The sequence below is a fragment of the Xenopus laevis genome, chromosome 2L, assembly GCF_017654675.1.
Source record: "Xenopus laevis strain J_2021 chromosome 2L, Xenopus_laevis_v10.1, whole genome shotgun sequence".
Classification (NCBI taxonomy): Eukaryota; Metazoa; Chordata; class Amphibia; order Anura; family Pipidae; genus Xenopus; species Xenopus laevis.
In genome coordinates this window covers 169,447,915-169,474,246 of record NC_054373.1, presented here as the reverse complement: position 1 = coordinate 169,474,246, position 26,332 = coordinate 169,447,915, and the positions used below count along the sequence as shown (strand labels likewise).

The following is a 26,332-nucleotide window of genomic DNA, read 5'->3' as shown; positions in this document are numbered from 1 at the left end:
ATTCTGACTTTTCCATAATTGGGGTTTAATAAATTCCGAAAAATTCGTGATTTTAAAAAAATCTAAACATTTTCATGATTTTTGCATTCAGAGTTTAGTAAATAACCCCTTAAATTCACAGTTTGTGAAATTGGTTTGCAAATATTTTCTCCAGCACCAAAGTTGTGGCATAACTCACACGCAGAGTATTCGCAATTTGCATTTTTCGCCATATATGAAAAGCTCTTATGGACATTTGCAGTGTGAAAAAAAAAATTTGCAATTCTGTTTACACATTAGGTACACCACTCTTATCGAGCTTTATAAAAATAACCATGCACAGGGCAAATATGTTCACTGTGCCCTGCACAAAGTTTATAAATGAGCCCCAGCAAGTTAAGTTGAAAAAAGACACTTCTATCGAGTTCAACATCGAGTTCGACAACGAGTTCACCATTTTTCTTCCTTACTCCAAAATCCGACCAGTCCCTGGATCAACTTGTACTATGAGCTATCTTCCATAACCCTGTATTCCCTCACTTGCTAAAAAGTAGTGTTGCCCTGTGTATGCAATAAGAAGAAAGTTAAAGGGGTTGTTCACCTTGAAACACTTTTTTCAATTTAGTTGTTTTTAGATTGTTCCCTAGAAATAATGACTTTTTCCAATTACTTTCCATTATTTATTTTTTAAGTTTTTTCCAAAATCTAAGTTTAAAGTTGAATGTTCGTGTCTCTGGTGTTTGAGTCTGGCAGCTCAGTAATCCAGGTGCAGATTCTGAACTGTTACAATTTTGCAACATTTAGTTGATACATTTCTCAGCAGCATCTCTGGAGTATCAGCAACAATTGTATCAATTCTAACAGCTGCCTGTAATGAAACCCAGAGATTCTGCTCAGCAGGGACAAAGATAAGAAATGTATCAACTAAATGTATCAATTTAGAACAGTTTACAGGATCGGCGACCCCCCCTCCCAGAGCTGCTTCAGAAGGAGAGAAATGACACTTTATACTTCAATATTAGAAAAACCGTGACACATAGAAAATAGAAAGTCATTGGAAAAAGTCGTTATTTCTGGTGATCTATCTGATAACAACTAGTTGTTTGAAGGTGAACAACCCCTTTAAGCCTGTGCACCGCAACATTAGTCTAAACCATTAATAGCTAGATAGAGAGGCAAAACAGGAGACTACATTTAAAGATAAAAGAGCACAAACAACCCACACTACAGATGTTGTAGTAGAGCTAAGAATCTGTACCAACGACACTCAAATATAGAAAATAATAATCTTTATTTCAAAATACAGCAAATTCAGACTTATTTAAAAGCATCTAAAAACAAGTGACGATTTTCTCCCCGCAATCTCATCAATCATGTCCATAGTTCCCCCAATAAAGTGCAATTAACCCGCGCAGAAGTCGGAACCAATTAATCCATGAATAGTAATGGCGAATTTCTCCCATTTCACTTTGCTGAAAAATTCTGAAATTTCCAGTGAAATTCGCGAAACAGCAAAAAATTTGTGCAAAAAATGATGAAAATCTAAAATTGATGCACGAGTCTAATTTTGGACGCTCAACTGAAAAGTCGCTTGCGTCAAAAAATGTTGACGCTGACGTTAAAGTCAATGGACGTCCGAATAGTGTTGACACAATGCGATTTTGACGCAAGCGACTTTTCAGGCGTGCGTCCAAAATCTTTTGATGCCGGGGAATTTTCACAGGGCAGAATGCGGAAATTTGCCACGAATCTGTTATAGACAAACTTATTCACCCATCACTATTCATGGACAAACAGTTGCATCAACACAGAGAGGGCTTTTCAAAGGTTAAACATTTTGGACTTTTCATCTATTTTCAACCTCAATAACTATGTTACCATGATACGGCTGCTTGCTGCGATGGAGTCATAAACTGCAAATCTACTTAGCTTGAGAGAAAATAATAGCTTTGTTGCTGCTGCTAGGGCTATATTTTGGTATTGGTAAAATTAGCCATTATTTTTCTGAAAATCTTTTTTAAAAATACTGCAGTTTTTCTGCAGATTTATAATGATCTATTCTACTATTGGTAAACAAAAATTTTGGAGGCACATTCTATTTAATTTCCTTGCAAGGGTCATCCTGGACTCCATGCATAATGTTACTGGGATATTTAAAAGAAGAAGGGGTTCAGGAATGGGACTCTTCTGGATTCTACGTAGAAGGGGAGGTCATTAATTGTCCTGTGCAACACAAGCTGGAACCTTTATGGTTCATTTACTAAAGGAGAGCAAATGCAAATAAAGTAGACTTCCAGAATGATTGTGCCTGCTGCTCGATACATCAGATACCAGAGTGGCAAACCTTCGTTACAGTATGTAAATTGTACATTAATTAGTGTTGCACTTTTAAGAGAATGGTAGCGCACAGGAAGGACATTTATTTATTATCCACATGGCAGGAAATTATTGTTATACAAAATATACTTAACTAGGTCTTATCAGTGTCTTGATTGTCACAGTAATTTCCAGGGAAAATAAAGCCACTAGAAATTACACTATTCAATAATTCTGTGCATTATTTTGTGGGTACGCGCTATTTTTCTGGAATGGCTATTTGTGTATGTTTTTATACTTGGCTTAGTAAATGAGCACTATAGTGTTAACCCATAAACTGGTCCACGTGGACCAGTGGCACACTTTTTTTCTTTTTCTAGAGCAAATGTAAAACAATGTCAGTTTTTTCCCCTTTCTCTGCATTAATTATGGGATCAGTAGAATTTGCAGATTTGCTCAACATTTGCCTCCATCCATTTTTAGGATCCAATGAATTCCAGAGGATGCATTTTGGCAAATTTTGGGGCTTTTAATTTGATTTGGTGATATGCGTTTCATGTGAACCTAATGGGATTATCATGGCATTATGGATGAACAGGGGATAGGGAACCTTTGCATCAGTGTTTACTTTTTTCTTCCCAGAATCTGCCCAAGGTGTGATGGTTGAGTCAACAACATGGCCCTACAAAGTCAATTCTTGGTTGAACCAACAAACATACACAGCTCCTTTAGAGAAAGTCTTAGAGAATACATTTCCCAAATTCCCTTTTAATACACAGCTAAGCGGATATGTGACTAAAGGTGGCCATAGACGTTACAATTACAATCTTTCCTGGAAAAGATCTTTCTAGGAAAGATTGTTAATTTCAATACACAAGTGTAGAGCTGGATCGTCAGATAAACAGGTAGAAACAATAGAATTCTACTTGTATGGGACCATTCAGCACTAACAATTGCCGATGTTTGTGTCCCTTCAAAGGCACCCAATCAAAAATTTCTGGCCGATATCCAAGTCATCTGCCGATATCGGTCGGCTCGCCTCCCACCATACACGCACCGAATATCGTACGAAGATTTCTTTTGTACGATATTATTGGTGCGTCTATGGCCACCTTTACAGACAGAAATTAGAGGTTGATAGGAGCAGCTATTTATATTCCTTGGAGCCTTAGAATAAGGAAGAGTCCTATATAGAGAAAGTATATACATAATTATATATAATATATAAATATATTTCGAAAATTACTTTGTCCAAGTGTCGATAACTCTACACTGAGTTCTCTTAGAGCTACAATATATAACAAAAAATTTATTCCATACTTACCGTAATTTTTGTTTCCTGGTTACTATGGGCAGCACTCACACCTCTGGGTTATTCCCCGCCCTCGCTCTCAATAGGACAGAAACAATTAAGTTAATTAACCATGATTATATCTACACCCCCTTACCCTCAATCAGTGTCTTGTAAGTCCGAGCTCTTAACCTTTGGGAGGGTTTGGTGTGAGTGCTGCCCATAGTAACCAGGAAACAAAATTACGGTAAGTATGGAATAAATTTTTTGTTTTCCCTGGTCACTATGGCAGCACTCACACCTCTGGGTCTGTACCCAAGCAATAAGACAGGGTGGGAAATAAAGACAAACTACACAACCTCTAGACAGGCAGTATTTATTTTGCAGTCTTTACTGCTTCCAACACTTTCTTGCCAACTAAAGCCTCACTTGAGGAAAACAAATTAACATGATAATGTCTCAAAAAAGTCTTCGCTGAAGACCAAGATGCAGATTTGCAAATCTGCTCCAATGTTGCTTCTGCCTGCAACGCCCAAGAAGCACTCAGCGCTCTAGTGGAGTGTGCCTTTATCCCTTTTGGAATCTGACACCCCGTCGATTGGTAAGCCATGTGAATGCATTTTACTATCCATCTGCTCAGTGTAACCACCGAAGCTGCCTGTCCCCTTCTGTTACCTTCAGGGACTACAAATAGTCTCTTAGTTTTTCTCCATCTCTTTGACCTCTTCAGATACTCTGATATGCACCTCACCAGATCCAGAGTGTTCCACACTCTTTCCTGTTCTGAAGTAGGCTCTGGAAAAAATGCAGGTAATATTGATTCCTGATTTATATGAAAAGTAGATACTACCTTAGGTAGATATTCCGGAACCGGCCTCAAAATCACCTGATGTGGCTGAATGACTGTAAACGGAGGTTCAGTTGAAAAGGCCTGCAAATCACTTACTCTTTTTGAGGACGTTATTGCTGTAAGAAAAAGAGTCTTTACCGTAAGATTGATATCCGATATCTCCTGTATGGGTTCAAAAGGCCTTCTAGTAAGAGCCTGCAACACTAACGGTAAATCCCATGTAGCAGAAAAGACCCTCTTTGGAGGCCTTAAATGCATAACTCCTGACATAAATTTTATTATGTTCTCCTCCTTAGCCCATTGCCTTCCTGTTAGTGCTGATATAGCGGAAACTTGTAACTTTAGTGTTCTGAGACTTAGTCCCTTCTCAAACCCTAATTGAAGAAATTCTAAGATCTGAGCAATCGTAACTTGTTCCACATTTACTTCTCTTGAGGAAAGCCAAAGTGAAAATATCTGCCAAACTCTGTTATAAGTTCTGTTTGTTGACAATTTTCTAGCTGACATCATAGTCTCCACTACTGAGTCTGGAAATCCTTCCCTACTCAATCTACTCCTTTCAATCTCCAAGCCCTCAGGCATAACCTTTGTGGACATGGATGTTTGACCGGTCCCTGCACCAATAAGTCTTCTCTCTGAGGAAGTTGAAGAGGTTCCTCTATCATCAGTGACCTCAATAATGGGTACCATGGCCTTCTCGGCCAGTCCGGAATGATGGCTATCACATCCGCCTTGTCCGTTCTGATCTTCCTCAGTATTCGAGGAATTAGAGGTATGGGAGGAAAGATGTATAGGAGACCTCTGCTCCAGGACTGATGGAAAGCATCCACTGCTACTGCTTGAGGACACCGGTACCTCGAGAAGAATTTGTCTACCTTCTGATTGGCTGGGCTGGCCATTAAATCTACCTTTGGCCTTCCCCATCTCCTCACGATCTGAGTAAATATCTCCGGATTTAGTCCCCACTCGTGTTTGTCTACTACTGAACGGCTGAGGAAATCCGCTACCACATTCATCTTCCCTGGTAGATGTAGAGCTGAAATCTCCTTCAAATTCTCTTCCGCCCAACACATGATGGGGTACAGCTCTGTCATGAGGCTGTGGCTCCGAGTACCTCCTTGTCTCCTTATATAAGCAACTGCCGCCACATTGTCCATCCTTATCATCAATGACGTTCCTCTTACTAAGCATTCGCACTTCTGAATTGCTTTCCACACAGCCCTCAACTCCAATATGTTTGCTGGCAGTATCTGTTCCTCCTCTGACCATCGACCTTGGAAATACACATTGTCTATGTGTGCTCCCCACCCAAAAGGGCTGGAATCTGTGGTCAGAACTTTCCAAGTGATTTCCGTCAACACTTGCCCTCTTGCCAAATTTTCTCTTCTTAACCACCACTTCATCTCTTTCATTACTTGAGCGTGAATCCATATTCTCTGATTCCAATCTTGAAATCTTGGATCCCATTGACTTAAAAACATCCTTTGTAGGGGCCTTACATGCCACCTCGCCCATTTCAGCATCGGAAATGTTGAGATTAAAAGGCCCAATGCACTGCTTATCTCTCTGGCTGAACACGACTTTCTTTTTATTAGATCTTTTAGTGTACGCTCTATCTTTTCCTTCTTTTCTTCTGGCAAGACTACAACCCCTTGCCTTGTACGAAACCTGGCACCGAGATACACTAGATCCTGCGTGGGAACTAGTTGACTTTTCTGCACATTGAAAACCCAACCATGATCCTGCAGAAAATGAATAACATAGTCTCTTTCTCGCAGTAGACTGTCGGGATCCTGTGATTTCATTAGAATATCGTCTAGATAATGAAATATGTGAATTCCCTTCCTTCTGATTTCCGCTATAAGAGACTGAAGGATCTTCGAAAAGACTCGAGGCGATGTTGCCAGTCCAAATGGGAGGCACACAAATTGGTAATGCCTGTCCTGATCTATCGCAAATCTTAGGAACCTGTGATGAGAAGCAGCTATCGGAATATGGAAATAGGCATCTTTCAAATCTAAAGATAGGAGCCAATCCCCTCTTCGGATCTCCTTTATGATCGAAAAAATTGACTCCATCTTGAATCTCTCCACCTTCAAGAATCCATTTATTGGTCTTAGATCCAACACTGGTCGAAAGTCTCCTGTCTTCTTGCGTAGCATGAATAGTGCTGAATAAATCCCTTGTCCTTGAAACTGCCGAGGAACTGGCTGGATAGCTCCGTCTTGCAACAACTGCTGCACATACCTGCTTAATATTTCCCTTTGTTCCCTCATCTTGGGAATCTTTGACATTATAAATTGATTGTGAATCGGAGTAGTACTGAACTCCAGGTAGTATCCCCGACTGATGGTCTGTAATACCCATTGATCTGTTATAGACCTTGCCCAAACTTCTGCAAAATGTATCAATCTTCTGGGTATCTTTGAAGTTTGGACTGCCAAACCTTCAAAATTTTCTAGATGCCTTTGGTTCCATCCCTCTACCTCTCTGATTTTTAAAGAGAGAGTATTGTCCTCCTCTCCAATAGGATGATTGTCCTCCTCCTCTAGATGGTTTCGTCTGCCTCTGTTCAATCTTAGTGTCCTTGTCTCGAAAGGAAGATCTCCCAAATCCAAAGCCTGATGATCTAAAAGGCTTCTTTTCTTGTGGCAAAAAGACACTCTTTTCCGCCAGTAACCTTTTTAATTATCTCATCTAGTTTTGCCCCAAATAACATCTCACCTTCAAAGGGCAAATTACATAGATTCATCTTTGAAGCTTTGTCTGCACTCCAAGCTCTTAACCACAAAGCTCTTCTTGCCGCCACTGATAAGGCCATTGCCCTAGAGGAGGATCTGACCAGGTCCACTGAAGCCTCAGATATGAAATCAGTTGATAATTTCAATTCCGCTAGAGCTTCAATAATATCTCTTCTATCCACTCCTTCCTTTAAAGCTGTCTCCAAATTCTGTATCCACATCTGCATTGCTCTTGATACCGACGTCAAAGCTATAGCTGGTCTACAAGTAGCTCCTAAAGCCAAATATGTCTTCTTTAAAGATGCTTCCATCTTTCTATCCATGGGATTTAGAAAAGATATCACATCCTCTACAGGTAATAGGGTCTTTCTCGATAACCTTGAAACTGCCGCATCCACCTTAGGTGGTTTATCCCAGATTACTTCTTCCTCTGCCGAGAAAGGATAAAGCTTCTGGAGCTTTGGAGGGATAGGAAACTTTGTATCGGTCTTACTCCACTCCTTAACCACAATCTCCTTTATTACCTGATGCAAGGGAAAAGTTGATTTCTCTCTCTTCAAGAATTTAAAAGGGTTTGAGGATGATACTTGTTGTTCTGGTTTCTCTGGAAGCTCCAACTGTTCTCTCACTGCCCTTATTAACGGTTCCACTAACGTGAACTGAAAAGATGAACCTTCTATTTCCTCTATAACATCTTCCTCCTCAGAATCCACAGGTGATTGACATCCACTATGGGAATAACTTGTGGACGGCCCATGTGATGAATAAACCATCTCCTCTCTGACCTTTCTAGTGGCTAAGTTTACTCCTTCCGTTACGGCCTCTCTGATCCACTTCATCACTTCTGCTGTATCTGCAGCAGCGTCGCCTGCCAATCTTCTGGTGCATCTGTCACATAACTTTGAATGCTTAAGGGCTTGATTATCACATGCCACACATATCCTGTGCTTCTCTTTAGAGACCGCTTTCCTTGGGATTGGCACACTGAAAATAACATGTAATCCCAAAGTTAGAAAATATGCACTCTTTTAGAACCGACATAACTTACCTAATAGTGGCTCACCTCCTATTATCATTGGCAGCATTTTCTGGGCTACTAGGCACATCACGTAGAGATGTCATCTCTAAGAACAAAGATATTCATTTACTACACAGTAACGCCAAATAAACACTGCCCAAACAAAGAACAGCATTACCTGAAAAAAATTCGCTCTCTCACAAAGCTGCAGTCTGAACCGAAGCTGTAAAGTTAGAATCCTTCTGCCTGAATTAGCGTTTTCGCCAAACACTCTCCGCCAGTGACGTCACGGCTGCTTCTTATTAGCTGTGGAACGCAAATCCACCAATACGCCTAACTTCCTGCTTCGCGCACATGCGCACATGCGCACATGCGTCCTCAGTGGAACGCAAACTCCTGCGATGCGATCGCTTCCTGTTCCGCCCCTCACATGCGAACCTGCGCACATGAGTCCAAAGTGGAACGCAGGACGTTTAACCCTGCGCCACGCTGTAACTACCGAAAGAAATCCTCCTTCAATACAGTGCCGCCCCAAAGACCTGGTCTTCAGACACAGGTATAAGAACCTCCTAATGAACCCCGGGCTGCCTAATAACGGGGTATCGGCTAGCCGGTCTCCTCTGGGAGGAAACACTCTGCATAGCCCAACCAGGAAGAGAGGCAAACTTCCCAGGATATGGTCCCAAATCTGGGTCCTCGTGAGCCACAAAAGAAAAATACAACCCACAAAAAGGGCTTCTCTAAAAAGCGAGGACAGAAAAAAGACACTGATTGAGGGTAAGGGGGTGTAGATATAATCATGGTTAATTAACTTAATTGTTTCTGTCCTATTGAGAGCGAGGGCGGGGAATAACCCAGAGGTGTGAGTGCTGCCATAGTGACCAGGGAAAAATAGATTGTTTCCATTCTAATTTTGGCATCACAAATAGGATCAGTACAATGTACTAAACAATCCAAAGAGAGGTTGATGTCAGACTACTCCTGTCATGTACATCGGCGTGTTTGGCAGAAACTGCTTAGACAGATGTACAGGCAGTCATGCAGCTGTCTCCCATGCTGTCATGAGAAGTAGCCTGTGGATGTCTTTTGGGAGCACACAATATATTCTGCTGTGATGAGTCAACATATTTATTCATTGCACATTTTGTTTTTTGTTATATTTATAAACAACTTAATACACTCAATGCTACTAATGGCCATAAGGAGTCTGAAACATGCCAGCGGTTAATAAATTCATGGTACAAATGTAAGGACAGCCTTTAGCTATCTGCTACGCTGCTTGCCAAATATAGTTTGTTTATCCCTTTGATCTTAATAGGATTTGCTGCTCTCATAAATCCAGGGTTGCTTTATTTGCTGCTGTGTCTCCAACTTGGGAACTTGTAGGAAAAACTTTAAAGACTTCTCTGTCCCTGCAAAAGTCCTGCTGTGAAGTCTATGCAGGAGGGAGTTAGGAAAAGGTAAATGGATATCAGGTGTTGGCCTGTCTTGTGGGAGCTCCATTGATTAGAATTTAAGGGTGTAGGCCTGGACTAGGAATCTGCATCAATCCCTGTCAGTTCTGCTGCATTCCACTGCATAAATAGCTCCAGTGTGCATTCATTTGATGGAGTAGGATAGAATGAAGCAGAGCTGATAGTGGTGCCTCCCAAATATGGTTTACGGCAAGGACATATTACAGCTGCATGGGGCAATCTGTGTTGAAACCCCCATGAGTGCACCCAAATGCTACCCTCTGTGGTTGTTGGTGTTTGAAACTGACTGAAGCTTTTCTTCATTTGCAATAAGAGGCAGCTGTGCTTTGTTTGTTTTCTAGAGTAGGAAATATATACGTATGGGGAAAAGTCCCTAGAATACAAATGGGGCAGAGTAATGGTTTATCTGTACGTATTCTTTGAGCTGAGGGAGGCATCAGCCAAAAATTGGAGTACTGGTCATATGTTGGACTTTCAAGTGGGGCTTGAACTGAAAATGTCAAACAACCACTGTTTTAGAATTGGAAAATGTGTGGAAGAAAAGTTATTTTGGAAAGCCAGCGTTGGATTCTTTGCTCCAACGGTCTGAATCAAGACTTCACATTTGTTCATAAGACTATGTTGTGTGAATATTGAATATTTGACTGGAACATGTTTTGTTAATACATGTTCTATACTTTTTTATACTTTTAACTAATGTGGTCTGTTGTTTTGGAGGAAAAAAAGCAGAAAAACAGTTTACGTCTACCAAACCATCAATCAAAGGGATTGGAGCCTATCTAAGGAGCTGTCCAAACACCATGTTTAGATGAAACCGGCAAAATGGGAACATTGAAGGCACTTTGGGAACATTGAAGCATATACAGTTCCATTTAGCTGGCCATGCCTCCTTTCAAAAGGGCGGGCACCTTAAATTCAACAATGGTTATTCTGCCTGGTAATTAAAATGACATAATAAATTACATAATTACTCCATTTCCACTTTTGGCTTGTTGTTGGTATATAGATATTGCTGATAGTAAATTTAGAATGGTGTGTAATTATGGCAAACTAGCAAAATCTGTATTTTTTCTAAACAAATATTATAAGATACTTTTTTTGTATGAAGTAATATGTTCCATTCCTAGGAACTGTCCTATCACTCACCATCAGTGACTGGTTCCACTGTTACTACTGAAGCACTGGACCAAACCATTGCCCAGTTTGACACAGTTGAAGAGGTACTGAAACATTTCAATCCCGAATCATGGCAGGAGGATCTAGAAAATCTCTATACTGATACATCTCAGTTCCGTGGGAGAACATTTCAAGAAAAAAAATCGAAAGGTGAGAATACAACAACAAAAACAAAAAAAGCAGCCATCCCGTAACATGCATTGCTTAGCAATGTCTTAACATTTGGCCTATTGAGGTACTCTCCCAGGGTCCATATTTGCCAGGGGGCTGATTATAATGAAGTGTGAATGTAGCAGAGGCATGGTAGAGATGTGATGGGGTAAGAGCAGGGGATGGGGCAGAAAGGCAGAGTCAAAGATTTTGGTCCCAATTAATTCTCTCCAATGTGTAAACATAGAATGTAGGTCATTGGTACTCTGCACCTTTTTTGCCAGAGATGCTGATTCATCATCAAAGGATTAAATCTGATTCTGAGCAAAAATAAAAATGATGACCCTGAAATGTATGTCAGTTTCTCATATAAAAGAAAACAAGAAAAGCAACAGAGATGAACATAAAATGCATAGAACCATGAACCTTATAAACAAAACATTTAAAGACGGAATAATAACAGAAAGCAGAGAACAAAAGCATTTCAGCATGGTTATTCTCATTAGCAGCAAATGTAGGAGAAAGTTCAGCCAATTAAGCTGCAGAAAAGCCAATCAAATGCCAAACATCATATTTAAATTAGAAAAATAGGATTTCAAATAAAGCATATTTAGGAAATAAAACAATAGCCCTACGTTGCTGCAGTTTAACACATTTTGACTGTAGTGTGAGCTACTTCATCAAATGACACATAGCATTTTTGAAAATTTTCCTTTACTGTTTAGCAGAGTGGCCTTTGGTAGTGTCACGAAAATGCTCTTATTTGCATGTGCCTTTATGTGTGGCTATAAGAGGTCACACTCTCAGACTCTCATCCGCCTTATCCACAGGTGTAACTAGCATAACAGTGCTCCAAATACAGATCGACACACACACAAATTCTACAACACTCACTGCCATTCCTTTCAGAACTTTGAGAGACCCCCCAATTATTTAAAAACAATTGGTTCCACAGCCACTAAAAGGAGTTACTAGCAAATAAATAGACCATAGCTTCCTGGTCACGGTGTAAGAAAAAAAGATATTACAAATTGATATATACTTGAATGTGTATAATCGTAAACAGTTTATAAAATAAAAGGAAAACAAATAGAAAACCTATACTGCACCCAAAAATATAGAATCTCCTGATCCTAGAGGCAAGCGGGAAAAAGCTGTATGTACTCCCAAACGAAATTGTGCTTCCAAAGTAAATCCGGTTCTTAATCAGAAGAGCTGACTATTTATACAGACTCCAGGGGCATTTGGTAACTAAACACTCCCCCACACCTTCAGGAAAGGGAAGTGACCTTTAGGAGGACACTGCTTGGGTTTTTTTTATAACAGTCTGTGAGTATGTACTGGACTAAAGATATAATAATCATAATTCCTTACAGGGACATAGTAGAGAAATTCTATGTATTAGTCATGCCTTTTCCTACTGGTTCCATACACACCAAACATCACCCCTGCCCCTGCTCAGATATTCCCATCTGATAAACCGAGTACCATTTCACATCTTAGATTGAATTAAACCCATAACCAGTTTTTGATACCATTGCTTTAATGGTGTGAAATCTGGGGTAGTTATTGTGTTTTAGTTAATGTTTTTGTGTGACTTAGGCATCACCTATTGGGGGTTTTAATATGTATTCTAAGTGGCCACATGGTGAGGTTTCACTTTCCCATATGGCATGGCTCTTATCAGTGTTTTATAGCCAGGGTTGAGAGCAGGGCATTACAGGTTATGACCCCTGTACCTGGTTCCAGACCTAAATTAACAGATTCCTGTAGGAACGCGGTTCATATATATGCCCTACAATCAAATTCTTATCTTTTCCACAACCAAAGACCCTTTGTTGTCCATATCTCCCTTTTTAATTAACTTAAAATTGCTCAGGGTCTAGTTACAGTATATTTGCTTATATGACACTACTACACTATAGAATGTGTAATTCAAACACAGTAAGTAATAAGACAAGGATGTTTAGAATTGACAAGGAAGAAATATAATGCATGAATCCATATTGTTGGTAAAACAATCCTATAATTTATTTGGAATTATTAATGAACTTTCTTCTTTGCCCATTTATAGACAAATATATTATTTTCAGGTAAAGTTGATCTCTTTATAATAGAGTCTCTTTAAACTGTGTTCCTCATGCCAGGTGTTTGTGTAACATCATGTCATAATATTGATTTCATTAATTAAATAAGTTTAATTTCATAATGCTTAAAGTGGACCTGTCACCCAGACACAAAAATCGGTATAATAAAAGTCCCTTTTGAATTAAATATGAAATCCAATTTCTATTTTTTATTAAAGCATTCATAGTTCATTTTAAACTCATTTAAAAATATCAGCTGTCAATCAAATATTGCCTGCCCCTCCTCTATGCCTTAGGCATAGAGGCGGGGCAAGCAATTACTTTCACTCTCCATTCAGCACTTTCTAGATGTCACTGCTCTCCCCATATTCCCCTGTTTTCTTAACCATTTAAATGTGTAGCCAGGGCATGGGGATGGGCATTGGGTCCACCATTTTGCTGCACAAACAAGATTCTGAGATGATGCAAGGCTTGTCTTAAAAGCAGTATCCACAAAATGGCTCCCGCCTGCTTGCTATAATTATGAGTTCCCAGACTGATGGAAACAAGATTCAAATAATTTATACAGTGTAATTAAAGTTTATTTTGCTTGACTAGCATGATAAAATAGGATTTGGAATCATTTTTTTGGGTGATGGGTCCCCTTTAATTTTCAAATGTCAAGCAACTTAAAGCTAAAAAAAAAAACCCTAAAACTTACATTTATTAAACAGCTTAAATGTCTACATCAGTGACCGTAACATAGTAAAATCATATTAAAAAAAAATACTTGATTTAAGCTGATGTTTTATATTTGCTCAATGCCAAATTATCCTGAATTAGACTGAATGGCTTTGTTCAGTACAAATCAGATAGCTAAGTGCACAAATTCTCCAGACAAGTGACCTGTGCTTCCTGACAATGAATCATTTTATCTTGTAGTCAATTTGGACAGACTTAATGATGATGTCAAGCGCTACAGCTGTACTCCAAGAAATTACACAGTGAATTTAAGAGAAGAATTAAAAATTACCAATGCTGTATTCTTTCCTCGATGCCTGCTCATCAAGCGCTGCGGAGGAAACTGTGGCTGCGGAACACCAAACTGGAAATCTTGTATTTGTACAGCTGGCAAAACAGTGAAAAAATACCATGAGGTGAGGCAATGAAATAATACAAAAATGATAAACCAACCATGGTCAACCCATGGCATACACAATGCAAATGTATTAAATTCAAACTTGAGCTTTTTTTCTGATTTGAGAAAAATCATTGCTAATTACAAATTTGAATATTTTTTCATTTTAAGTTTATTGACCTGGAATTTTTGAGATTTATCAATATGAAAGAATCAAAGATTTGAATGGAAAAAATTAGCAGCTAAAATCTGGTGAGCTTCTGTAGAAGGCTGTTCTATAATATGAGGGTTTTTCTGATCAAGTTATTTTTAGGGGCAGCTGTATCAAGGGTCAAATATCGAGGGTTAATTAACCCTCGATATTCGACTGGCGAATTTAAATCCTTCGACTTCGAATATTGAATATCGAATATCTAACGATCGAACGATTGGAAGGATTTTAATCCATCGATCGAAGTATTATCCTTCGATCATAAAAAACTTGGAAAGCTTATGGGGACCTTCCCCATAGGCTAACATTGGCCTCGGTAGGTTTTAGGTGGCGAACTAGGGGGTCGAAGAAATTTTTAAAGAGACAGTACTTCGATTATCGAATGGTCGAATAGTCGAACGAATGGTCGAAGTAGCCAAAAAAAACCTTCGAAAATCGAACTATTTTTCCTCTATTCCTTCACTCGAACTTAGTGAATGGGCCCCTTAGTGTGAATTAATGTGAGTCTTTCAGATACAAATCATTCCATAAATATCTAGCAGTTGGAAAAAAATTGTGGTCATGGAAAAACTCAATTGAATTTAAAGGGATTGTTCACCTTTGAGTTAACTTTTAGTAAAATGTATAGAAACTGATATTCTGAGACAATTTGCAATTGGTTTTCATTTTTTTATTTGCTTTTTTTACTTAGTTATTTAGCTATTTTATTCAGCATCTCTTCATTTTCAATTGTAATTTTTTTTTTTCACTATTGAATTTTGGAAAATTTAAATTTGAAAGCTGTGTCAAAAACTGTAGCTCCCTGAATTCCAATGAAAGTTGAAGGCTTTTGCTGATGCTGGGCAGTTTTTTAAGGAAAAAATTAAGAGCTACCGGTTCAACCATCCCTGTTTGATATGTTCTTCAAATCAAGCAAAGAACAATATTTGGAGAAATATCTTTTGCTTTCTTTAGTGCCGTTACATAGTATAAAGTATTCCAAAGGGATTATGTTCAAAGTGTCAAGTTTCAGCAGTGAAAATAAGCTCTAAGCAATCCAATGGTTACTCTACTGGGGCTATTGATTAAGTGGCCTGATGAAGAGAATCTCATTTCTGTTTTATAGTTAAAGCATTGGTTGTTATAATGGCTGTAGAGGAGAAAGCGGACTAGACCTGTCAATACAATTTAATGGTTCAGCTATAAATAACTTTGTGGAAAACAAAACGTTCTGAATCTTGTACCATATCTGTAGTTTAAGAAAAGTCCAAAGGGATTTGACACTCTCTGTGTACTGACTTTTAGATGTTGTATGTCTGCTAATTAACAGGAAACACCTTCTCTCTCATGTAAGTTGTCTCTCCAGAGAAATAGAGGTTCACATTGGACATTACATACTCTGTTGTGTTCAGAAAAGGGTACAAGATATGACTATGTTTCACATAAACCAATATTATGTTGAAAAGGCAAAACTTGTCCAAATGAACTTACAGTTCTGTAGATATAGGTATTCTTACATATTTTTAAAACAATTTTAGGCTGTATAAATGCTTACTTGTTCCTAAGACCTACCCTTTCTCTATTTTCTCTCTGGGGCTAATTTACAAACACAAGGCCTCAGTGCTGTAACAGCCAATCATAAATGTGCATCTTTAAGTAGACTGATCAAAGTTAATTGGTTGCTTTGAAAGACATTTGCCCAGTGTTAGTTAATGAAGCCTGGTGTGTCTAATTAAACAATAATCTAATAAAACAGATTAGCAAAAATCTACCTGCCCTTGGATGCTGCAATTACCCGTGTTCAGAGTTGGGTTCATAGATTGTGCTATGGGAGATCATTAAGGAAGATTATACCTCTGGCCTATGGGAAAAAGCCATTCAAAATATTTTCCCACCCATTCTACAACAACCATTATCTTCTATTCCAACCTTACCATGAATTATCTTTGAAAGGTAAACCAAATAAAAGAGCGAAGTTGAGCTGTGCCTTTCAGGTGTCTACTCTTCACACACTCTTGTTTATAAGAGTATAGCTACAAGAAAACAGTTTATGTTGCTACCAAGGGAACCTTTTTGTACACGTTAATATTAATTAGGGATGCACAAAATCACTATTTTAGGATTTGGCCCAATCCTTTGTGAAAGATTCGGTGAACCGATTCTGAACCCTAATTTGTATATGTAAATTAGGGGAAAAAGGGAGAAAGAGAACCATGAGTGCAGGGCGAGGCTAAACATTTTGTGTGACGAAAAGTCATGGGATTTGGCAATTAGATTCAACTGAATCGGAATCCTGCTGAAAAAGGCAGACACTTGGCCGATTCCAAAACCGAATACTTGATTCGGTGCATCCCTAATATTAAATACAAACTTCACAACTATCGATAAATATAAATAAAAGAATCTCAGCTAGCTATCCTTGTGTGAGCCTGCTAAGATATGTCATTAATAGATAAGTCTTGAAGAGCCACAGTGTTGAACAAACTCAGATTCCCCCACATCGGAGCAGGGATATATCAACAGCTTTTGAAAACAAAGCTAAAAGGGGGTTTCGAGCAGTGGATTTTGGTACAAGTAACTAATGAAAAATGGTTTTACATGCTACTGACTGTGGAGAAAGTGCAGGAACCTCAACTGCACTCGCTGACATACAGTACATGAGCCCTTTACCCTCACAGGCATACAACGATTCAAGTTAATCTAGGGTTTGCACTGTATACTTGATTGAAGAAAAATTCCAGTCACTTGTCTTTGGCAGAAAATTAATCCTTTCATCTTCTTGCTTTCTGCAGTTCTGGAGGTCAAAATTGCTTAGATCCATTCAGATAAATGGGCACATAAGCATTTGTCTGAATGAAATTATTTCTATCACTCCGTTGGCTTGGGTTGTTTTACCATTAAAGGCTTTGGGAACCTTGAGCAATTCTCAAAAAAATGTTCTTGGACATTTCCACATTTCCAAACCAAAAATTCAAGGGGCAAATGTTATCTGTAAATGAAAAAAAAAGTGAAATCTCATATCCATACATTTCTCATGCTTCCAAGATTTAGTGAGAAGAATCAAGAATAATTTTGCAAATTATTTGTACAAGGGCCTTGGCTGATGGCAGTATCAATTATTGGCTGCCTTACCCATACCTTACCACCCCCACTATTTATTTCCTTAACTCACCACAACAATACCCCCATGCCATACTTGACCACACAGCCCCCACGCAATAACTGACTGGACTCATGTTCCTTTTTGGGATGAAAAGCATGTAGCATTATTTCTTATCATAAACAGTTAGTGATAAAATGCACCAATGAACGTACTCAACACATATCAGTAATTGCACAGTATTTGTACAATTTGTATAACATTAAACCACCCAAACAGCTTGGTGGCTACATGAATTGGTCCCATTATGAGTGCAGCTGGGGTTCTCTCTCTAACTTGCATTTGGCACCTCCTTACCACACCTCCAACTAATCCCCAGTACTCACCCACTTTATTTGTCACCTACTCAACTTCCAGACTACCTACCAGCTGGCCACCATGGTGTCCATCCCCACCAACTGTGATTACAGAGCACCTCACACACACATCCCGAACCCCAAACATGTAGGGTGGGAGAGCAGGGGCTACAAAAGCAAATGTGTCTGTTTTCTTCTTGAACAGTAGCCTGTTACAACTACTTGTAAGTCAACCAAATTCCTAGCCTCATTACTCTGTTCCACAGTTGCATTGCTCACTCCATTAGGCTTTGTACCCATGGCTCACACGCTCTCCGTCATAACACTCTAAACGTTTCAGTGATCTAATGAATCTGTATGGAAAGAACAGATTTAATAGCAGCATTTATATCCCCTTCATTGGTCTTTTGACTTGATGGACCCTGGAATTTCCAGATGTCTCTGAATCTGTCTCACTTCTCAAATCAGCTCCTCTCAAGCCTCCAGTGTTAATTTTGTTGCTGTTTTTTCCATGAGTAGGAGTTATCATAGACATCATCCATGTTGCATAAAAACTTCTCTAATTCAGATCACAGACAATAATATCCGGGCTTTCTTTGTTCTTTATAGTTGCATAGTTAAATCAAGTTGAAAAAAGACCAAAGTCCATCAAGTTTAACCCCTCCAAATGAAACCCAGCATCCATACATACTCACACCGATTCCTCCATTCACTCACAAACTATGTATACTGTGAAGTTTGGGGGGATCACAGCGGGATTGTTATCATAAATGCAGGCCACTCCAAGGTGAAAAGCCAGCAATAAACAAATTAGCTTACTTCAGCATTTTTACGTTTTCAGTACCCCAAGGTACTATCGAGGCTTGGTCTGTGGGGAAAACACCAGGAAAATATCCCCCTGGCTATCAGGCCCCCCCAGGTCTCTGAAAGTACAGCCGTTCCAACCCAACAGCCCAGCCCTCCTATGCAGCTCCTTCTCTCACACACTGCACACCTGCCGCTGACTCCCTTAAACACCCCTTGCCTGTCCAGCCCACCTTCTGGCTGTTAAACCCTCTGGTGTTTCTTAAAGGGAACATTCTTAAAAGGATGGTTCAGAACCTAAAAACCGGGGATACATATCTGCCATCCACTATATATCACGTCCGGCTTGTATAATAACAATATCAATACTAATGGCCTCATTAAAATCCAAATTTTTCTGAATATTTCAATTGAAAAAGGCCGACCAAACTAGAATCCATGATTGGACCTTATTTATTATTAAAAAAGCATGATTTAATTGAGCGAAAGCGAAAATCCGAATTGTATATTTTTTTTGGACTTTTTCGGGTCAGATTTCAGATTTTTGCCATGAAAGCCAGGAATAGCCGGAAAGCCAGAAATAGTTGGACTTTTTCCATCCTCGGGATATAATAAATCTCAAAAAATTCAAGGTTTTTTTTCCACAAAAAATTCATATTTTATAGTTAAAACAACTTGAATTTTTGGAGTATTTTTGGATTCAGACTTTAATAAATAACCCCCTAAATATATATTTTAGTATCACAATAGCCTTGTATATTATTCTTGTGCAAGAAAACATCCAAGCCTCTCTTAAAAGCATTAACAGAATCAACCATCACAAGATCACCCGGCAGTGCATTCCACAACCTCACTGTCCTTACTGTGAAGAACCCCCTACGCTGCTTCAAAGGGGAGGCCTCTGATACGGTGATCCTCTTTATGGGAAAAAAAGGTCCCCTGCTATTTGTCTGTACTTTCCTCTAATGTACTTGTAAAGTGTAATCATGTCCCCTCCCAACAGTCTTCTTTCCAGAGAAAACAACCCCAAACTTCACAGTCTACCCTTATAATTTAAGTCTTCCATCCCTCTAACTAGTTTAGTTGCACGTCTCTTTATTTAAGGACTGGAGTACAAAACTGCACTACATACTCCAGATGAGGCCTTACCAGGAACCTATAAAGAAACAAAATTATGTTTTCATCCTTTGAGTTAATGCCCTGTTTTATGCAAGAACTTTGTTTGCTTTAGTTTATTTTTTCATTTAGTGTATAACATTTATATTATTTCTGCCAAAGTGCATAACCTTGCATTTATCAACATTGAACCTCATTTTCCACTTTGCTGTCCAATTTTCCAATTTAGTCAAATCACTCTGCAAAGTGGCAGCATCCTGCATGGAACCTATAGTTCTGCACAATTTATTATCAGAAAAAATAGAAACAGTACTTCCAATGCCCACCTCCAGGTCATTAATAAACAAGTTGAAAAACAAAGGACCAAGCACAGACCCATGAGGTACTCCACTAACAACACTAGTTCATCTGGGTCATTTCAGTTCACCAAATAATTCACGAAACGGCGAAAAAATACATGAAATTACGAAAATTTGCGAAACCCCATGGGTGTCAGAATTATTTTGACGAGCGACAATTTTTGACTCAAGCATCAATTTTTAAACGCGCGACTATTTTGGCCAAATGCATTCAAGTCAATGGGCGTCCGAATATTTTTACGCGCAACAATTATCATGCGTGTGCCAATTTTGACGAATCACGAATCCATGCCTGCCAAATTTATTCATCCATCAGTATTTGTAATCTATCTTTGAGCCAGTTCTCCATCCAAGTACACATACTCTGTTCCAGGCCAACATTCCTTAATTTAACCAGTAACCTGCTGTGTGGCATGTATCAAATGCTTTAGCAAAGTATATATAGATTACATTCAATGCCGCTGCCATCCATCGTGGTCTCTGCTCATCTTCTCATAAAAGGAAATTCAATTATTCTGGCTATTACACATAAAACCATGCTCATAGTATTATTTTTTCAATGAAGTAAAGTATCTTATCCCTTAATACCCCTTTCAAAAGCTTTCATAACACTGACATCAGACTAACCGGCCTATAGTTTTGAGGCTGAGAACATGATCCCTTTTTGAATAGTTATTTTCAAAAAACGCACAAAGGATACCCTCTGTACTTTTTTTCTTTCGATATTGCCCTTTTTGAATAGTGGCACCACATTAACAATTTGCCAGCCTCTTGGCACCATGCCAGGCCTCAATAAATGGTAAAAACTTAAGTAAAGAGGTTTGGCAATCACAGAAATAAACTAGTTTAGTACCCTGGGATGAATACCATCTGGTCCCGGACCTTTGTTTATCTTTACATGTTCTAATCACTTTTGAATTTCCTTGTGCGTGTAGCATGCATCATTAGTTGTATTACTAGAATTGGGACTACTAAGATGAAAACCTTCATTAGCTGGTTCCTCGTTTGTGTAGACACTTGAAAAATAACAGTTCAGAATCTCTGCTTTTTCTCTGTTTTCATCAACCAACTGCCCCCCTCTGATATTAAGGGTCCCACCCCTTCAAGCTCAGTTTGTTTACTATTTACATATTTAAAAAAATATTGTGGATTCTTTTTACTGCTTGCTGCAATACCCTTTCCCATCTAAATTTTAGCTATTTTGCATGATTTATTGGCCTCCTTGTACCTGATAAAGTTTTGGCTGTCCCAGCTAACTTGAATGCCTTAGAAGCACGTGTTTTCTTACCCACATCAACACCAACACTTCTGTCAAACCACCATGTTCCTTGCTTACAAAGGTAATATACTGACATGTTTATTTATTAAACAGCATTTTAAGGACATACTGTACCTATTTTATTCTGTGTTTTTAACCCTATGAAAAGCCTTTCCCAGTTAATATGTTGCAGAGATGCTGGCAAAGTTTGCACATCTAAAATGTTGTGTTTTAGTTACTCCCTTATAGAGCTGCCTGTGCAATATAATCTCAAAGACCATGTTAAGATCATTATTCTCTAAATGCTCACCCACACAATTGCTAGAGGTAAGTTCGGCAAGTTTTTATACAGGTAATGGAATGAGGTGACTAATCTAAATTTCTAATCTAAATTTGAGAAAAACATTTTTAGGCCTATTATATAACTAAACTCCGATTATAACTGACAACATCACTAAGCATCATTCATAAAGATATTTATGGCTCTTGTGTAATGTAAGGATATAAATAGGAGACAGTGAGACGTCCCATTACCATTGAAAGGCAAGCAGCAAACTTGAGTAATAACCCGTTGGGCATATTTATTCCTTATGTAATTCTATACTTTATGATTTATTGATGAATACATTCACTTAAAAATCAAGACAGCAAGAAGGAGCATAAATATAACTGCAGTAGGGTGTTATAATCAGCTACTTGTGATGTCACAACTAGTCAATTATATGTTTCTAAGTCTATCTTAGTAAGCAACAAAAACATTGTGTGTTACATATATATTATATAATGACAGTATTATCAAAGCTTTGAGAAGATGAATTGCATTTGAGTGTTGTATAGTTATGCCTATGTTATCTAATGGTACTGTACATGCTGAAAGTTGACATGTCTTAAATTGGTTGATTCCCCTGATAACAGAGAAACATGTTTTACGCATTGTATTGTAATGCGAGTAAAGTGTTTTTCACATTGCCATATGTATATTTATTTATGCATTAAGTCAACTAGCAGTGAATATTCTAGTAAAAGACAGTGTTGTCCCTTTAATATAAGATTGGAGGGCACAGACCATTCACTGTTTCTTTGCTCTCCACTGCACAGGAAATGTTATGCTCCATCTAATTCTAGGAACCCAAATCTAAAGCTATTTTTTATACAGTAGGCGAGACGTGGAGCTTTGAATATCATCGCTGTGATCAGTCAGTCAAGCTGTCCTATTTCCACTTTGTTCCAGCACTCCTCTTCTGTCTTGTCTAGGAAAAGTGTTTGCCAATTCATTTTTCTCTTCTTATCTGCAAAGCCCATATACCGTGCTCATGTTTTTTAATATAAGAACACAAGGAAAATCCCAAAGCTGTCAGAGGGCTTGTTAACTTAAACGCTGTCCAAATCTCAGCTCTCAGCCAAGAAATACATTCTTTCCTGGAAAAATACAAATTCTACCTTTCCTTGTGAATAAAAATAATATATATTAATATTATTTTTACTAGGATATGGTTTTATATATTATAAAAGTAATTGCAAACTTAAAAATAAATATGTAGAAGCATTATCTAGTAGTTTTCAGACTTCTTACATTAAAAACCCCTTTTGCAGTCAAATTCTTTATCAGGTCCCTATTAGCATATTAAAGATCATAATAGCTACAATGCTTTCAGTCTAGGAGAATCCAGAAGACCCACATATGGCCTGAAATCCCATACAGATTGGGAAACATTTTTTTTCTGTTCCTTCATTGCCTCTATTTAAAAAAAAGGCTACCTATAAATATTTGAAGAAGGTGCATTCTGTTCTCCTTGTGAATATATTTTTATAATACTCACAACCAAGCAGTGGAGAAACTAGAGTCTGCAATCCAATCCCCATCCCCATGCTATAGAGGAAGCAGACCAGGCCCCCCTTTTCTCTGGGACCACCCGTGGGGTCTTTTTCCTCTATAGTTACACCACTGCTCAAATAGAACATTCATGATAACGTTTTGTTAGGGAAAAAAAAGTTGCACTGTTACTTTCATTTTTAATGAGGCTGTAAAGTTTCCAATGTTTTAAAACGTTTGAAAAAATAAGTTGATTGGACTCTTTAGAGACTTATCCAATTGAATTTAAATTTTTTCATTTAAATGTTTTTCACTTTATTTTATGTATTATTTTTTCAGCCCATTTTTGGATTTTTAGAGGTGTGTCAAAGTGAAAGTTAGAGTTCATCATTTGACAAATACACCTCTAAAAATCCAGTGGGAATGAATAAAACATAGAGGAGTTTACCTGTAGAGAGCTATAGGTACAGGACACTATTCATAAGTGTCTCATAGCAAATATTCTTGTGGAAACTAATATTTGAAGAAACTTTCCCATCACAACCAATTTTCTCATCAATGATCGTAAAATAAAAAGCAACTTAAAGGGCATGTAAAGGCAAAAAAATAAAATCCAATTTTTACTTTCTTTAATGAAAAAGAAACCAATATACAGATGCAGCCACTTTGGTTTGTCTGTTTGACACAGAATAACTAAACACAGATATCCCATTTATCTCATTTAACACAGAAAACTGCGTCACAACATCCCATCTAATTAAAGCATTCACCATTGTTCACAATGGTGCTTTGGTATGCTAATGGGAAGGTTAAATGCATTAAATGAGTTAAGATGACTTTAGATAACGCAGTTTCTTCAATTAACCATGAGTCATGACGCATTTATCTCACAAATCCAAGTGGCTTCATCTGTACTTTAATTAAAAAATATGTACTGTTTTTATAAGAAACCTGACTGTATGCAGTGAAATTCTCCCTTCATTTTCTGCTGGGGATAGGAATTGTCAGACGGTCCCTAACTGCTCTGCAGGGAAACAATTATACTTATGAACAGCAGGGGGAGCCCCCGCCTTACTTCCCAGCCATGCAGAACTCAAGCAGCTTTGTTTATGACGATCCCTAAGCAGCCCAGACCACACTGAGCATGTGCACAGTCTTAGTCTTGCAAAGATGTTTAACAAAGTTACAAGATGGTGACCCCCTGTAGCCAACTTTGAAAGCATAAATCATTTGTTTGATTAGGCTTGTGGTGCAGTAAGTTCATGTTTATATTTAGTATACAAAATACAGCATTTTTAGCCTTATTCTATTTTAGACTTGACATGCCCTTTAAATTAAAAACTACACGTGTGTTGCCCCTTTCTGTTTGTCATACCAGTTGCAATGACTTCTGCAGATATCCCTTTGTTTCTGTCGTATGATTTTTCCAAACTTTAAACTATCTGAAAAGAGGGGCATTTTTTTTCTACGACCAAGCTTAATACTAATTGCTATTTTCATAATCTTTCCTTTTTATAGGTGCTGAAAGTCATGCCGGAAAACAGTAACAACAAAAAAACGAAGAGCAAATCCAAGAATATGTCCATTGTTGACATCCAGCTTGAGCATCATGAGCGATGTGATTGTATCTGCAGTTCTAGGCCACCTCGATAAAAGAAAGTCCTTCAAGATGATCAACAGCTTTATGAACTATAATGTACAGTCATCTAAAATGTCTTTATTTGGCATAAGAACATTGATACTAGCCTTAAGTCTAACCATACATATTACTGCGGTGCTCCTAAATATCTTTGTGTCCTAAAAATTTCTGTGTGGTTGACTAGAAAAATCACGCAGAGACATATCTAAGGAACTTGGTTTCAGAGGCGCAACCATGAAGCATTTTACTGTGCAAAGAGTATGGAATACTAAAGCAAACAATTAGACATTTTGAAATCTAAATGACCAAGTGAAGTGCCATAAATACTTACCTATCAGTATCGGATTCTACATCTTATTATATGTCGCAGGGCAAGGCTTCACGTAGACTTGTTTAATGCAGTTATTTTCCACTCATAGGGTTTCATACATTTTCAGTTATGGTTTTTGATTTTGTTGTTATTTTAAGCAAGTCATTAAGAAATGTCTTCATTAAAATCCTATTTGTTTGATACCATATATTCAGCAACATCTCAATAATAGGAACGCTTGTAAAATCAGAAAGTAGCAGATTGGTATTACGGCATGAAATGTGATTATATGAGATTAAAGCGGACTCACAATCGTCCGACCTGAGGGCAGGCTTTGGGAATGAGAAATGTTTACCACATTTAAAGGTTTATAATTTAAATAATCCAATTTAACTTAAGTAGCTTCGCTGTATAGAGCTTAGTAGTATGTGCTTTATTTATATTGGGAATATGTTCTAAAATTAAAGTATTTTTTTAAAGTGAAAGTTCTAAAACCGCTCGTGCATGTACAGCATAATGAAGGGCAAGGCTTCAAAGGGTGCGATTCTTATGATGGCTATCCTATGGCACTTCAGCAGTTACGCACTTCCAAATTAGCAGTCTCCACCAGCAACTGGGATCACCAATAAATCCATATTGTGTGTGTGTTTTTGTTTCCATCTACATGTTATTTTCCAGTGTATTTCCTGAAATAAAAATCAATAAAAATAGAAATACAAATGAACATCTGTCATGTCTGAATTAAAAAATGCATTTGCACTTGTTCTATTGAAAGGTTTGCAAGGAAGGGTTTTTTAACCACTTTTTAACAGGCTACGGCTCGCAAATTTCCCTCCTGTTCTGCCTCGATTTTACGTGACCTTTGACTGCCTCTGATCTTTATAGAGTTCTAGGTCCAGAAAAGTCATAGAGGGATGTTTGGAAGTTCTTGTGGCTGGGGAATGCTTGGATCCTCTTGTCTTCTGGGTAAGGAGCCTTTTTTTTGCATCTAAACCAAAAAAACACATTGATGCAAGCTCTGAGCACTTTTGCAGTTTGCAGTTTTTTGTCTCTGAAAATGCAGAGAATGCGAACAGCAAGTTTTTAATGCAACTGAAGTTCAGCAGCCGAAGGGTTAACTGAATCCATGAAGTGCATAGACGGTGCATATACAGAGACTCTCTGTGCCTTTAAAAAGCCTCAGCTGA

The 26,332-nt window shown here is 38.2% G+C and overlaps 1 protein-coding gene across 1 annotated transcript in view; it reads left to right on the top strand.

Annotated features, from left to right (window-relative positions):
• LOC108707572 (platelet-derived growth factor D-like) overlaps positions 1-25,869 on the top strand; it is a 144,799-nt gene extending 118,930 nt beyond the window's left edge. The window contains exons 6-8 of the mRNA XM_041582683.1: positions 10,798-10,996; positions 14,005-14,219; positions 24,715-25,869. Of these exons, the coding sequence (XP_041438617.1) occupies positions 10,798-10,996; positions 14,005-14,219; positions 24,715-24,849 (549 nt within the window). The 3' untranslated portion in view covers positions 24,850-25,869. The remainder of the gene's footprint in view (positions 1-10,797; positions 10,997-14,004; positions 14,220-24,714) is intronic.
• Positions 25,870-26,332: the final 463 nt, after the last annotated feature.